General features: G+C 51.2%; 2 protein-coding genes across 4 annotated transcripts in view; one reads left to right on the forward strand and one right to left on the reverse strand.

Annotated features, from left to right (window-relative positions):
- Positions 1-2014: 2014 nt before the first annotated feature.
- FOXA3 (forkhead box A3) lies at positions 2015-8984 on the reverse strand. Its single transcript, XM_008578587.1, has 2 exons — positions 8717-8984; positions 2015-3675 (listed from the first exon to the last, which is right to left on the reverse strand). Exons 1-2 carry the CDS (start codon positions 8783-8785, stop codon positions 2689-2691), a joined length of 1056 nt encoding a protein of 351 aa, XP_008576809.1. The 5' UTR covers positions 8786-8984; the 3' UTR covers positions 2015-2688.
- An 84-nt stretch (positions 8985-9068) lies between these two features.
- SYMPK (symplekin) overlaps positions 9069-16098 on the forward strand; it is a 39148-nt gene continuing 32118 nt past the window's right edge. For 2 of the 3 annotated variants that reach the window (XR_550929.1, XM_008578588.1), the window contains exons 1-5: positions 9069-9854; positions 13260-13383; positions 13521-13586; positions 14952-15005; positions 15101-15174. Coding sequence is in view for 2 of the 3 variants with exons in the window: in XM_008578588.1 (XP_008576810.1) it covers positions 13279-13383; positions 13521-13586; positions 14952-15005; positions 15101-15174 (299 nt within the window). In the remaining variant the exon portion in view is untranslated. The remainder of the gene's footprint in view (positions 9855-13259; positions 13384-13520; positions 13587-14951; positions 15006-15100; positions 15175-16098) is intronic. The other variant, XM_008578589.1, reaches the window with a different exon arrangement.

Raw genomic sequence — 16098 nt, forward strand, 5'->3', positions numbered from 1 at the left:
TGACTCAAATGGAGATGCAGCCACACAACGTACAGAAAAAGCAAACTTCACTGACAAGAGACAGAAAAGTCAGAGGGAGAGGGACAGTGACAGAATGAAAACAGGCCATTCCAGAGAAAGGCAGAGCCACACAGAAACCCGGGAGAGAGGAAGCGGGGACAGAAGAAAACAGAGAAGTCGGGAAACATCCAGAGAGAGACATGGAGAGAGAGAAGCAGACAGACAGATAGATGGGGCCAAGGCCAAGGCTGGGGGTTTGGGGAGGCTGGCGCTCAAGGGTGCGGGGACGGTCAGGGCACGTCTCCAGTTTGGGGGGTACCATCTGTAGGGCTCTGGCCCGGCCCGGTCCAGAGCAAGCTGAGGGGCAGGGAGCAGAGGTGAGGGAGGTGGCTCTGGGGTTCCGGATCTTGGTGTTTACCTGGGGCAGGCACTGCAAACAGGCGCCCAGGCTGGCCCACGGGAGGCAAGGGTGGGATGGGTTGGGCCCCAGCCCTGGCACCAGTGGGCCCGGCACGCCCACCTGTGGCCTGGGTGGTGAGTAACATACATGGTAACACCTGGGTAGATGGTGACACATGGGGGATAGACACAGTGACACACAGGGACAGATATAGGCAGATCCACAGCGACAGGTCCAGAGTGACAAAGACATAAATAACGACAGAGACACACCGTAACAGACACAGTGACAGATACACACACCAAACATAGTGACAGACACACACATACACATAGAGAGCATAATGACAGGCAAACATGTTGTTAGGTACATAGACACAGTGACAAAACACAAAGTGACAGACACATGTACACAGTGATACAAACACAGCAACACCTACATTAACCTGGTGGCAGACACTGACACAGAGACGTATAAGCACACACACTAACGTGCTGAACAGAGACACATCACAGAGAAACACACAAGCCCACAGACACAATGACACTGATATGATGACACCAAGACACACGAATGAAGCCCAGTGACAAGCACGCTGACTCGGACACACACATACACCCTTGTAAGCTGCCCAGACTGCTGGCTTCTGGGTATGCCCCTGTTCACACACACATGCACAACAGTGGCAGGCAAGTACATTATATGCAAACAAACATACACACTTTTAAAAAAAACATACAGACATATTGACTCACAAAGATACACATAAAACACACAATGATAGGCAGACCCACAACACAAATGTCACTCACACACACCCTTTGAGGCAGTGGATAGGCAGAAAAAATGATATTCGTAGGCACCCACGTAGCAATGTGAGACCCAGAGGGACCCAGGGACAGGCGTACAAAGAGAATCACACACAAAAAACAATAAAGACACACACACAAGAGTCTGATATTCCAAGACACCTGCAGCAAACACAAACCCAAAGTATGAACAGACACACAAACCCACAAAACTGAGGGGCACAAATAGATAACACCCTGAAGTAGACCACGGGAACTCCAATGGGCATCCCAACAGGCATAGTGATGTCCCGTAGCCCACAGAGCACACACACGCACTGATAAACTCCAACACACACCGCACACCGTCTCCAGTTCTTCAATTAACACCTCATCTGTCCTTTTTCCTTCTCCCCAGCTTAACTAAAAATTGAGCAGCCCCTAGGTTCCCTGAGCTTCAAAGCTAGAGGTGTGTGTCTGGGAAATGGGGGTGGGGAGATGGCCTTGGTCACTACACAGCCACCTCCCCCTGCTGCCCTGGCCCCATTACTGCGGGGGCTGCTATCTGTGAACAAACTGTCCTTGGGGTCAGGGACAGCAAAGAGCCAAAGGTCAGGTCGATGCCTCCCCCAGCCCCTCCCCCAGAGTCAGCCAGCTCTTGGGGGCAGGAAGGTGAGGGGACAGGGGAACAGAAATTCAAGCATTTAAGCCCCCTCCCCCAGAGTCAGCCAGCTCTTGGGGGCAGGAAGGTGAGGGGACAGGGGAACAGAAATTCAAGCATTTAAGCCCCACAGGGCCTACCTGCCAAGGAAAAGAGACATTCAGCAAGAGGTGGAAACAGTGCCTTTAATGGGCAAACACAGTCAGTATCCCGCTTCCCAGGCAAGAACCAGACTTCAGCAGAAACTCCCCACACCCTAACCAGCCCATTCTGGCATCTCCTGGATCACAGTGGGGCGATGAGCTTCAGAGTATTCTCATCTCCATCCCTCACCCAACCCACACCAAAGAGTGGTGATGACATGGCCATCTCCACGGGGCTGTGGTGACTATCGTGGTGCACAGTGGCACAAGGATAATGTTACCCAGCCAATACGGTGACCATCAAAGCACCCAATAGGCCAAAGAAGATGTCATTGAAATGGTATCGCCATCACATCCAAAAAGGGTCAGCGAAGATGTCTGTCACAGCACTCAAAGGGCCAACCAGGATGTCATCCCAGATGGTGGCCATCAAAGCACTCAATGGACCAATCAGTAACATCCATCAACATGGCAGTCTTCGCAGTACCCAAAGGGCCCACCAAGATGTCCATGGCAGTTATCACAGTACCCAGTGGATTAACACGATGCCCATATAGACAGCAATCATCACAGAAGGGAAAAGATCAACCAAGATGTTGACTGATGGGACAAGCCAAGTGTCACCAGGGATCAGGCTCCAAGAGCCTGATGGTGTGAGCTCCAGTCATTCCCCACCACTATGTCTCCAACCCCCTGCTAGGATGCATTAAGCAGAGAACGAGAATAGAGGCCCTGGTAGTAGACCCCAGGCTCCCCGCCCTCAGCCCCATAACCCCCAAATGCCATGTCCAGTTTGGGAGGCGCTGGTGTCTGTTCTGACATGAGGTTGTTGATGGAGAAAGGGTGGTTGAAATTGTAGGGCACGTCCAGCTTCAGCTCCCCTGGGAGCTCCAGGCCAGTGAAATAGGATGTGGAGGAAGGGGGCGAGCCACAATCCAGAGCCCCCACATCTTCCCCACCCTGGGCCTCAGGCTCAGAGGATGGTGGCTGAGGCTGGGGCGGGGAGGTGACTGTGGCTGCAGGGGTGTTGGTGGAGGTGGCAGACCCTGTACCGTTCCTGGCAGCGGTGGTCCCACTGCCGCCTTTCTTCACCTTCTCCTCCAGCTTGAAGCGCTTCTGGCGGCGTAGGTAGCAGCCGTTCTCAAACATGTTACCCGAGCTGGGGTGCAGGGCCCAGTAGGAGCCCTTGCCTGGCTTATCTGGGGAGCGCGCCACCTTGACGAAGCAGTCGTTGAAGGAGAGCGAGTGGCGGATGGAGTTCTGCCAGCGCTGCTGGTTCTCCCGGTAGTAAGGGAAGAGGTCCATGATCCACTGGTAGATCTCGCTCAGCGTAAGCATCTTGCCTGGTGCTTGCTGGATGGCCATGGTGATGAGCGAGATGTAGGAATATGGCGGCTTGGCGTGGGCCAGGGGCCGCCGGTACCCTTTTGGCATCTCCTTCCCATGCACCAGTCCTGGTCCTGGGCCCCCGTACCCTGAGCCACCGCTGCCTCCACCACTGCTGGCACCCAGACCTGAGAAGGTGGGCCCCAATGGCCCCGTGGGGGCTGGGGGTGCCAGGGGTCCTGAGGGCAGTGGGGAGGTGGGGAGCCCCCCAGGGGGGTAGGGAGAGCTTAGAGGGTTCAGGGTCATGTAGGAGTTGAGGGGGGCCATGGTGGGCACTGGAGTCACCGGAGAGTAGACCTGCAGGGAGAGAAAGAGAGATGGGGAGGGTTCAGTTGGTCTCCACTCTGCTCTTCAGCAAAGGATCACAGGACCTACTATGTGTCTGTCAGTCAGTCTGTCTGGCCTCCTTACAAGCTGCTTCCATCATTGATTGCCTTTCTCTGTAGACAGCTCTTTCTCAAAGTCTCCTCTCCCCTCTCTGCTTCCCACCAGCTCACCCCCCATGCTCCAATACACTCCAGGTCACACTTTAAATGGTTCTCAAAGTGTGGCCTAGGACACCGTCAGGAGTGTCCGAAACCCTTTTAGGGTGTCCCTGAGGTCAAAACTATTTTCAAAATAATGCTAAGATATTATTAACCTTTTTCACTCTCTGTCTCACGAGTGTCCAGTGGAGTTCTCCAGAGACATGTGTGACATGTGATATCGCAACAGACCAAATGTAGAAGCAGCCAAGAGAATCCAGCTGTCTTCTACTGAGTCAGACTTGATTTGCTAAATTTTTTGAAATACCCTGTCTAGTTATTTTAATAAAAATGTTATTTATTCTAACAAATTATTGCTATTTTTATCTTTTTTGGCAGCTGGCCAGGATCCGAACCCATGACCTTGGTGTTATAAGGCTGTGCTCTAACCAACTGAGCTAACCGGCTGGCCCATAGTGCTATTTTTAAATGAATTAATACACATTTTTTAAATTTCTCAGTTTTGGGCCGGCCCGTGGCTCACTCGGGAGAGTGCGGTGCTGATAACACCAAGGCCCCGGGTTCGGATCCCATATAGGGATGGCCGGTTTGCTCACTGGCTGAGCGTGGTGCTGACAACACCAAGTCAAGGGTTAAGATCCCCTTACCGGTCATCTTTAAAAAAAAAAAAAAAAATTCTCAGTTTTAATTTCAAGTACAGTAAATATGGATAGACATAACCCACATCAGCAGAGCTGTTTGGGGTCCTCAACAATTTTAAGATTGCAAAGAGGTACTGAGACCAAATAAATTGAGAACCTAATAAATCAGCAGTTTTCAATTTTAGTAATAGCTAGTTATTATAAATCTCTAATAATGTGTAGCTCTCTATCAGTCTTTTAGGTTATAAAATTACTGTTTTTATAGATCAGAAATCACATTTCAACCTAATATACAAGTGTATCATTTATCTATTTCTTTGTGTCATCAAATCTAAGACTTCACTGGAAGTTGCACTGTTTTTTATATATCAATATAAATGGAAAAAAAAATCCACTCAGTTAAAATCATTAGACCCCATTGACTGTAAAACGCATTCTATTTTCAGAAATGTTCAAATGGGGGAAAAAGGTGCATCTTAGCTTAATGAAATATGGTAGACATTACTATGTCTCTCTAAATAACCCCCTATATATTCTTTTATCCATTCAACAAATATTTATTGGCCATATACTCTGTGCTAGGCACTGCTCCAAGCACTTTACAGAAATAGTTTCTTTTAATCCTTACAAACATACTATGGGGGAGGTGCTATTATGATGCCCATTTTACAGCTAAGAGAGCTGAGGCCCAGGGAGGCTATCCAGGGTCACATAGCAAGGAAGGGGAAGAACTGGGATTCCAAATCCAGACTATCTGGCTCCAGAGCATGATCCCATGTTCTGGATCATGCTATATAAGCAGCAACTAAGACAGACAGAAATGCCTGCCCTCATGGAGCTGACAGTCTAGCAGGAAGTTGACAGTGAAAAGGACCAGCAAGGAAAACATAGAGCATGCTGGATGGTGGTTCGTCTCTTTCTGTATGTATCTACCCCTCTCACCTACTGCCTTCAAGTATCTCTACCCCAATCCTCCATCTGCTCCTGTCTGCCCGGTCCCCTCCCCCAGCTGGGATCTCACAGCACTGGGAGTGCCACTATAGCCCTGGTCAGAGCCACCTTGGCTGTGGGTTAGTGGATACCATCTGGTCCCCTGCCACTGTAAGTGTCTGCAGGTCCCAAGGTCCAGAAAGAAAAGGGACTTGCCAGGGTCACTTAGGAAGTCAGGAACAGGTGGCAACCATGCCCAGGTCTGAGTTCCAGTGGAGAAAAACTCCCCTCTCTCCTTCATGTGTTGCTCCAGTTGGCTCTTTTCCTTCCTGTCTCTGAATCTCTTTGTCGGCTATTTGTGTTCGTTGTTGTGTATCTGTCCATATCTGTCCCTGTCTCAGTACCTCTGCACTCCCTCCCTCCCTCCCTCCATGTCTGTCTCCTCCACCCCGTCACCCCCATCTTTCTCTTTCCCCTGTCTCTCTCCTCCCCATCGTCTCCCCATCTATTTTGCTCTTCCTCTCCCACCCCAGTCCTCTCTCCCCCACCCCCATTTCTCTTCCCCTTCCTCTCAGCCCTTGTCTCTCTCTCTACCCCTCCAGCCCTACCTCCCCTCTTTGGCATTATCTCTCCCTCTGTCTCTTTCAACCACACTCTCCTCCCACACCCCATTTCCACCTCTCTTTCCCTTTCAGCATATCTTTGTCTCTATCTGTCTCCTTTCCTCAGTATCTCCATGTTCCCAGAAGTCTCACATTGAAATTGAAGCCACAGCTACATCTCTCCCCCCGACACTGGTCTCCCCAGTGGTTCGCTGCTTCTGCCCCCTCCCTAGAATAAGGAAAGAGATGAGGAGAAAAGGGGATGGATTCAAGGGGCTTCACAGAGAGTACCTAAATCCCTCTGCACCCCCATCCTGACTTCTCCAACCCAGTCAGGCTCTCTTGTATTGCAGAGTAAGACAGACTGGGACCCCAGGGCTCTCCTTTGCAGGCTCCCCACCCACCCGGAAGTCCTCCTTGAGGTCTGACCTCAAGCACTCCAGCTGTTCTAATCCACCCTAGACTTTCCCACGCCCCAGGGCTGGGATGAACCCCTGGTGTCCGGGTATGAACCGGATCTCCCCAGCCAGGGCGGGGCTGAGATTGGGGGGAAGCCCTTGGGGGACCTGCACCCTCACACCAGGAGGCTGGAATTTCTCCCCTTTCATTTCCTTATTGTCTCCGGAGAGAGGTGTGACAGGGAGCAGGGGGAGTCGGTGTGAAGCCAGAAGCATAGTTTCTAGTCCCAGACCCGACTCAGGACCCCAGCACTCTGCTGGACTTCAGATTTTCCATCTCTAAAATGGGGGAGCAGTTGGACCAGCTGATCTGTAAGAACCTGAGGCCAGCCAGGATGCCCTAGGGTGATAACTTTCCAAGTTCTCTCCAGATGGTGAGACAGCCCCAGGGTGTTAGCATCACCTCAGCAGGAAAGTGCAAGAAGTGGTTTGGGGAACCTCTCAATTCTCAATTGCTGGTTGAGTGCAGACATTTCTTTCCCCATTGTTCTAACCCAAGGGGAAGAGGTGGGCTCATCTGATGGGAAGGCTAGGGAGACCCTCAGACCTATGCCCCAGAACATTGCCAGCCCCTTTTATGTCGATTCTTCTAAAAATGCACCCGAATGCTGATTATCTCCAGACTGTTCCTCAATTTCTGACACAATTTCCACATCTATTCAGACTGTGCCCCAAATATTGACTCCTCCTGCCTAGACCCCCACAATTTACTTATTCAAATGTACCCCTAAAACACTGATTTGTAGTCTGTTCCCTTAAATCGTGTCCCCAGACTCAGCTCTCCAGCAGTCCAGCTGGGATCCCCCCACTACCTGGGAGCCTCCACCTCCCCCACCTTGGTCCCTGATAACTGATACCTCCAGCCGCCCCACCTCCACCTCTGAGCACTCCCAATCCCTTCTCCAGTCAGCCCTGCCCCACCCACGTGCACCTCACACCTCCCAGACCCAGGACTGGCCCCTCCTGGGCACCTTGCCAAGCCCCAAAAGCCTGGGGATCCAGGAGTCCCACACTGAAGCTTCAAACCCCAGACCCAAGATTCAGGAATGCTTGGGCCCCCCTACAACTACTAGATCTTGACTCCTTGGAGAACCCAGCCATTCCAGCCCTATACCCCCACCTCAAGCCCATAGTCCCCTTCCAGGTTAGGAATGCTAGTGTCCAGACCCCCATAACTCTCATATCAGGACCCCAGACCCCACCCCCAATCTCACGATATTGATTATAGAGCAAGTGGGCTATGGAGTAGGAGTCCTTGCAACAAGAGGAATGGAAGATAGACTTTGGGAAGGACTTTCTGTCTGCTGGGGTGAAGGAATTGGATATGCCCCCACACTCTACTCCAGGAAGGCCTTGTCTGAGGTGGGACTGAATAAGGACTTTAGCAATTGCTGGAGGTTGCCAGATGCGGGGTTGGAGGTGCACAATCTGAAATCCTCCATGCCTCCCACTTGGGCAGTCCCTTCTGAGGGTCATGGGTAGGGTTGGGGGGCAATGAAGATTGACCTTCTCCTGCCAGTGCTGATGCCCACATCTCATGCTCTCAAGTCCTCGACTCTGACTCCATCTATATGAGCCCCAACTCTAAGCCACCTGTTATTTCAGACTGCAAAAATGAAGCTTCATTTCTGAGCACTTCTATTTCCCACCGCTGAGTACCAAGTCCTATTTCTGACCCTATCTTAGTTCGCCAGCCAATACCTATCCCTGAACCCCAATTCTGATTTCTACCTCCACAACCCCCATCTTTAACTCTATATTCTAGCCCTGTGCTCCCACCTCAGACTTCCCTTAATGGTCACCCCCTCCTCCATCTCTTAGTCCTTATCTTTCACTCCAACTTCGAACCCCATTTCCTGAAATCCTCCAGCTCTGTCCCCTACCCTTGAGCTCTGATTCTATCTTTGGTTAGTTAATTTCAATCCCTTGGATTTTGGGGCCCCCAACACCTGGCCCTCACATTTAAGGTGTGACTGACCTTTGCCTAAATCTTCCTGACACCCATTTAAGCCCTGGCCCCGATTCGCCTGCCTGCACCGCGCTCCTATGCCTTCTTCCCCATTTCTGACTCCCACACCTGGTGTCCATGTCCCTAGTTCCTCGGCTCCCCAACTAGATGCCCTGGCTCCCATTTGAGCCCACATCCCGGTCCCTGACCCCATTTAAGCCGGCACTCTGATGCCTGCCCCCCACTTCCCTCTCCACCATCCCCGAGGACACACCTCGCCCGCCTCCGGGTAGTAGCTCCACTCGGCCAGGTCATGGGCCTCCATCTTCACCGAGCCCAGCATCCCCCGGGCCTGAGCCCCCCCACCCGCCCCCGCTCCGGCCCTGGGGGATCGGACTGCTTCGGATTTCTTAGCGGGCACGGCCCAAGTTCCGACCGCCGCCCGCCCGTCCGACCGCCCGGGGTCCCGCTGTCCCGGGCGCCGCGGGAGGCGGCCACGCTTTATAGCCGGGACAACCACCCCCCCGCTCTTGCCCGCCCTGGGCTCCCCTCCCGCCTCCCCGAAGGCGGCGCTCTCGGACTGCGGCGCCCTCTGCGGGATTGCGAGGAGACAGACCTCAGGCGCCGGGAGCCGCAGTCCCGGTACGCGAGAGCTGGAGATGGCTGAAGAGTGAGGGCGCACTGGTGGGAGACACTGCTCATACTAAGAGTCCGGGCGCAGAACTCTGGGGCCTTTCTCCTCCAGACGGTTTCATCAGCTCGATACGAGAGGACGAAAAGTCAGAGTCCAGCATGACCGCCGCCGAGGAAAGGGGGCTCAGAGCGCTATGGACTCAAGGGTACCGATATGCCACTATATAAGGACCCGTAAGAGACCCTCGAAACCACATTCCCATTGGACAGACGGGAAGACTGAGGCTTCCGACGGCTGGAAATGCTTCAGACTGTGTAAAGGCGCAGGACCAAACGTGGAGGGGATCGGGGTCTCTGCTCAGACCCCCACTAGGGCAACCGACCACCTCCAAGACCTAGGCGCTTCGCCGCCGGGACTCTTCATTCTAACACCAGCCAGCCGTCCAGGGATTCAGAACCACCGGAACTCCATTGCCCAGAAGCCTCTACCTCCCTTTCCGGTAGGCGCCTCTACCAAGGAACTACATTTCCCAGAGGGCATGGCGCTCGAAGGCCGGAAATGGAGGGCTGCCGGGGCATAGTTGGAGGGAAGGCGGAAGGCCGCTCCCGGGGCACGAGGTAGGGGCAGGGGCCGCTGTCTGGACTCCATTTCCCGGCGGTCCTGCGGGTGCGGCGTGCGCGCACGGTGTCACGGAAGAGAACGGAAGATGGCGGCGGCGGCGGCGTCTGTGAAGAGGCGCTGCTGAGGGGGCGCGAGGGGGACGGAGGCCGGAGCGGCGGTGAGCTGGCGGCGGCTTGAGGACCCACGGACGAAGGGACGAGGGGCCCTGAAGAGGCGGGGGCGCGGTCGGGGCTAGGGCCGCTATGAGGAAAGGGGAGCAGGGGAGTTCGGGACCCCTGTTTCTTCCGCTGTTTGGGATCCTTCCTTGGCTCCCTAGTGCCCTTAGGGCAGGGTTCCGACGTAGCCCCCCAGCCCAGGCGTGTCCGCCCCGCACACCTCGCCAGCCTGGACTGTGCTTCTTTGCTCCTTCCCCGCTTAAGCACAGCAGCTCTTTCGGCTCCTCAAACTCGCCATGCGCCTTCTCGCCTCAGGGTTTTTGCACAGGCTGTCCCCTCTGCCCGCAATATCCTTTCACTTATTCTGCCTGGCTGATTCCCATTCATCCGTCGGGTCTCGGCACCAGCGTCACTTCCTCTGCGAAGCCCTCCTTCCCCGGCCTCCGTCGCGAAATCCGCACGCTACATGCTCTCATAGGTTCCTGTTTCTCTCCTTCATGTCGCGTGTGGTTTAACTTCTTGGGTCTTTATTTGTGTGCTAGTTGATTGTGTCCGTGACCGTGCTCCATGAGGACAGGGACTGGGTGTGTCGGTCACCGCTGTGTTCCCTGCACAGCTCCACCGATCACACTGGACACAACCAGTTAATGTTCGTTGAATGAATGGAAGATACAACTAGAGCCACCCTGTGGGGTGACCAGGGGAGTTGTCATACTCCCAGGTGGGAGTGGGACAGTGGTACCCTTTGAGTACACCGGGAGGAAGGGAGAAACAATAACATAGTTCGTAATAGCAAAACTACAGACACCTCAAATGTTCTTAAATACGAAGACTTGCTGAAAAAACTGTGATACATCCCATAATAAAATTCTCTGGCAACTGTAAAAAGGAATGAAGGAGGAAAGGAAAGAGTGAGGAAAATCCCTATACACTGATAGAGTGGGCTCCGACATATATTAAGTGAAGTGGAAGATAGTGTTTATTGTATACTCTCCTCTTTACAAAAGAAAGGGAAATGTATATATATTTTAAAAACCCCAAAAAACTAAAAGGATAAATTAAAAAGCAGAAGAGGAAGGAAACAGGGTAGGAAACTTTGGTGCATCTTGATGTATTATCATTATGAAGAGAGTGGAAAGGTTCATTACATACCAACCAGGACGCAGTACGCTGGTTGTCAGGTGGCCGTGCCGCTTCGCTTACATGAAAAGACGTGGGGTAGAACGATTCCTTGCTGATAGATACAGCATAGTGGTAAGAAAGCTTCTGCAGCCACAGTGCAGGGTCTATCCTTTTATAAGCTGTGTGAGTTGAGTGACCTTACCTCCCTAGCTTTCAGTTTTCTCATCTGTAGAAAGGAGATTAAAAATAGTACCTAATTCCAAGAGTTGGTTTTGTGCAGTTTAAATTAGTTAATGTGTTTATTAGAATTGCACTCAGCACATATTAAATGTCCAATAAATATTAGCTGTTATTTTTCAAGCATCCTACAGCCAAAGGGCAGGGATCCTGAGCCCAGTGACTGGGGATGCCTTTTGGCAGGAGTGTTGATTCATGCAGCATGTATTTATTGAGCACCTACTAGGTGCCAAGCACTGTTCCATGATGTATATAGAAAGTGAACGAACAAAAATCTCTGCCCTCATAGACTTATAAATCTGTGTTGATGATAATAAAAGCCATGGAGAAAAATAAAGCAAGCAGATGGGGAGGGAGAGGGAGTTGAAATTTGAGATAAGACGATCAGGGAAGGCCTCACTGTGGAGACATTTGAGTGGAGCCCTGAAAGAAATGGGAGGGAAGGAGTTTGGCTGAAGTCTGGGGGGAGGAGTATGCAGAAGGAAGAGAAGCACAAGGCTTTGAGGAAGGGGCATGCTTAACTTGTTCATGGGACAACAGGGAGGCCAGAGTCAGACTACCTGGAGCAGAGATAGCCAAGAGGGAGATGAGGGCAGAGATAGAAAAGGCCAGATCCTATAAGTTCTTGTAGGTCTTGGTGAGGACTTTGGCTCTGACTCTGAGCAAGATACGGGGTGACAGGCAGCAGAGAAACTAGGGAGGAGGCCGTTGGATGGTCATTCACTTAGCAGACACCTACTGTGTAATACTACTGTGAGTAGCTACTGTGTGCAATATATTATGTTCCTTTTAAAAATGTTCTTTTTGCCCTCCTCAAATCATTGCTAATTATTGTAACTATTAACTTTATGCAATATCCTTCAGATCTTTTCGTGTGTACATAAAAATAATAGTTATCCTTATCTAGTGTTAGTATAGATAGTACTATGCTAACTCATTTAATCCTTAGAATAGTCCTGGGAGGTAAGCACTATTACTATCTCCGTTTTACGGAAGAGGAAAGAGGCCCAGAGAAGTTAAATTTCTTGCCTCAGATAATTCTGTGTATACATACACAGAAACTTGACAAAAATGGATTAAATTGCATGTGTTCTGTGATGCAACAGGCTATCTGGACTACTTTTCATGATGGTAATACATTGAGATTAACCAAATTTTATCCTGTTTCCTTCCTCTTCTGCTTTTTAGTTTATCCTTTCAGTTTTTTTCCTCTTTTAATATACATACATATTTCTCTTTCTGTTGTAAAAAGGGAGCATAGGTAAACACTGCCTTTCACTTTGCTTGTTTTCACCTAATGTTTTCAAAATCAGTCTATGGGGATTTTCTTCATTTCCTTTGGTTTTCTCATTCCTTTTTTGTTAAGTGGCTGTATCATAGTTTTTTTCAGCTAGTCTCCCTGTTTGAGAGCACTTGCTTCTAGTCTTTTGCTATTATGAGTAATGCTGTAACTGATATCCTTCTTCATTAATTGTTTCATAATTTTGCCAGTGTAGCATTGTGATAAGTGCCCCAAAGTCCCCTTCCCTCCCTTTTAAAAACAACTCCATAGTATTCTAGAGACTGGCTGAAGCAGAATATATTTAAGCAGGCCTTTTCTGATGCATTGAGTACCAGCTGAATGCAGGGCTCTGTGACTGGTGTTCCTCAGAGATATGTTTTAGAAAGCTTGCTCTGGTGCCCAGTCCAGAATATAGCCCAGATGGAGAGACAGGAAGCACGGAGACCAGTGAGGTAGCTGCTGTGTGTTCTTTTGATCAGTTGTTCAGCAGGTGTTTGTGATTGACCCACTATGTGTTAAGTACTGGAGGTGAGGCTTAAGAGTTCTGCCTCTGCCTTGGGAGACATCAGTCTCCCCCAAATTACAACTCCTATGCACTTATGCTTAAGCCAGAGACAGACTCTGGAGGGGAGAGGGGCTTTGGAAGGCTGGACAGGGAAAACACAGGCTGCGAAGGAGGGTTGAGCCCTTTGCGGGTTTTGGGGTGGCAGTCCAGCCCAGCCCATGCACAGGAGCCAAGAGTGTGATCCATCCCTTTCTCTTCCAGGGAGTATCTGACAGCAGCCATGGCGAGCAGCAGTGGGGACAGCATCACCCGCCGGAGTGTGGCATCTCAGTTTTTCACACAAGAGGAGGGGCCAGGCATCGATGGCATGACCACCTCAGAGAGGGTGAGCATGACAAGAAGGGTTTGGAGTATGGAGACACAGCCCGTCTTTAGTCAATCCATCCCAGCTGGCAGATCCCCACGGGGGCTGGACTGGGCTGGCAAGGCTAGCACTTCACCTGCCTCTCCGCTTCCTTCCAGGTGGTGGATCTCCTGAACCAGGCAGCGCTGATCACCAATGATTCAAAGATCACAGTGCTCAAACAGGTGAGGACAAGGCGGTGATCCTGGGCTGAGCAGGACAAGGGGAGGGCATTGAGAGCCTGTGAAAAGAAGATACTGGTATTGACACTACTATCCACAGTTAAGCACTTAGTATACATCTGCCATGGTGCTCAGTGCTGTGCAGGCATGCTCTCCTTCAATTCTTACAAAAGCTCCATAAGGCAGGGTCATTTCATACCCATTTGTATACAGAAAGCAGACCTCAGAGCTAAGTGATTAGCCCAAGGTCCCTCTGCTAGGAGCTGTCTAAACTGGTTCTTGACTCCTGGATTCTGAGTCCAAATTCTGTGCTCTTCATTGTTGCATTTCGTCTCTGCCAGGGTCCAGTCCAATGGGGAAGATATACCTGTCATTAAACAGTGATGACTCAGAGTGGGCAGGGCTTGGATGAAGAAACCCAGAGGGCTGTGGGAGCCCAAAGTGGGCTCCTAACCCAGCCTAGGGATTGGGGGTCAGGGAGGACTTGCTGGAAGAGGCCACATCTGAGCCAAGCCCTGGAGGATAAGAAGGAGAAAGGCATAGCAAATGGGAGAGGAAGAGTATCTCAACCAGGGGGCACAAAAGTGTATGCAAAGGCAAAAGAGGACATGGGGTACCTGGGTGGCTGGTCATGGTTCAGAACAGGAGGCAGTTGGAGTTCAGAGATTGTGGGGTCAGGTTGCATGTGTGAGAATCCCAGTTCTTCTACTTGCTCAGCGTATGGCCTTGGGGAGCCAACTCTACCGCTGCGGTAGACTGGGTGTTGATGGTGTCTCCCTCGTTGGGTAGTTGTGAGGAATGTTCAGCAATAGCACCTTGAGTTGTAGGAGCCAGGTCCTGTGCCGGCTCTGAGCTTATAGGGAGATGTCTACAGGAAGGGCTTATTCCAAAGAGCCTGGCAGGTATAGGGCCTCAGGAAATGGGTTCTTATTGTCATAAGATGCTTGCTGAATTGTGGCAGTGTGAAGTGGGGAGTAGAAGCAGAAGGAGAGTGGGAGAATTGATGGACTGGTGAAAGGAAGCCAAACCTCAAGAAGGTAGGAGCCCTGGTGTATTTTCCTCTTTTCTTTAGCCCCCCTGTGTACCATGTCCTCACTATCTACTAGGACCTTTGCCTTGTAGGATCTCATTGAAGCCTCCCAACAGCCCTGAGAGTTGTTTAAGATTCCCAGTTTACAAAGGAGCAAACTGAGGCTCAAAGGGGAAGCCACTTGCCCAGGACCATGGTTGGGAGTGGCAAGGCCAGGAATTGAGCTGAGTTTATCTGCTGCCTAGCCCTATACTGTCTTCCCCCACATCTCCTGTCTGCATTGATAGACCCTGGTTTTATATGCATGTTCCTCCTACCCAACTCCAATCTCCTTCCAGGTCCAGGAGCTGATCATCAACAAAGACCCCACACTACTAGACAACTTCTTGGATGTGAGTGACTGACAGAACAGGAAGGGATTTGGGTGTAGGGGTAAGGGAAAGGATCCTGGTGTAACCCTGACCCGCCTTCTCTCTTACGTTGGCAGGAGATCATTGCTTTCCAAGCAGACAAGTCGATTGAAGTGCGAAAGTTTGTCATCGGCTTCATCGAGGAGGCATGGTATGGGCCAGTGCAGGGAGTGTCTGAGAGCACCCATGTGGAGTCAGCCTTTTCTGCTCCTGGCCTGACCTGGAGCCTGCCCTGAGAGTCCTGCCCATTCTCTTTCCCATGCACACTGACTCCATAGCAAATACTTAATGAGATTGCAACCCTGGGGGCATCTCTGATTTCTCTACTTCTCCCACACTTCACGTCTACATCCTCCATAAGAACCGTTGGCGCTACTTTCAGAATATATACAGCATCTGACTGTTTTCCAGCCACTTCCTCTGCCGTTATGCTGGTCCAGGCTACTATTCCCTCCTGCCTGGATGACTTTGGTGGCCTTCTCTCTGGCTCTCCTGCTTCCACTCTTTTTTTTTTTTTTTTTTTCCTTTTTGTCTTTTTTCGCGTCCGGCAACGGATCGCAACCCTCAGTGTCGTGCCCGTACCGGACCGGGACCAGCAACGGGATCGCAAACCTCGGTGCTGCGCCTGCACCTCGCTCAGCCAGTGAGCGGGAACCGGTCTGTATGTGGGATCCGAACCCTCGGCGGGAGTGCTGCTGCGCTTCCCAAGCGGCGCACTGTAGCAGTGCGCCACCGGGCCGGCCCCTTCCACTCTTTTTTTTAATTGAAGTGAAATTCGTGTAACATAAAATTAATTATTTTAAAGTGAACAATTCAGTGGCATTTAGCACATTCACAGTCTGATTTCAAAGCATTTTCGTCCCCCAAGAGGTATCATTGTACTCATTATCACTTCCACCCTTGCACCGGCAGCCAGTGTGATCCTTCTAGCATGTAAATCAGATCTCAGCACCCCCCTGCTCTCAGGCCCCAACTGGCCCACCATCTCACTTAGGTTGAAACCCAAACTCCTTACCCTGGCCTCATCTGGCTCCTGGCCCTCTCAGGCCCCTTTTCTGCTCCTCAGAAAACACTG

Source organism: Galeopterus variegatus, unplaced genomic scaffold, assembly GCF_000696425.1.
Source record: "Galeopterus variegatus unplaced genomic scaffold, G_variegatus-3.0.2 Scaffold1725, whole genome shotgun sequence".
NCBI classification, from domain to species: Eukaryota; Metazoa; Chordata; class Mammalia; order Dermoptera; family Cynocephalidae; genus Galeopterus; species Galeopterus variegatus.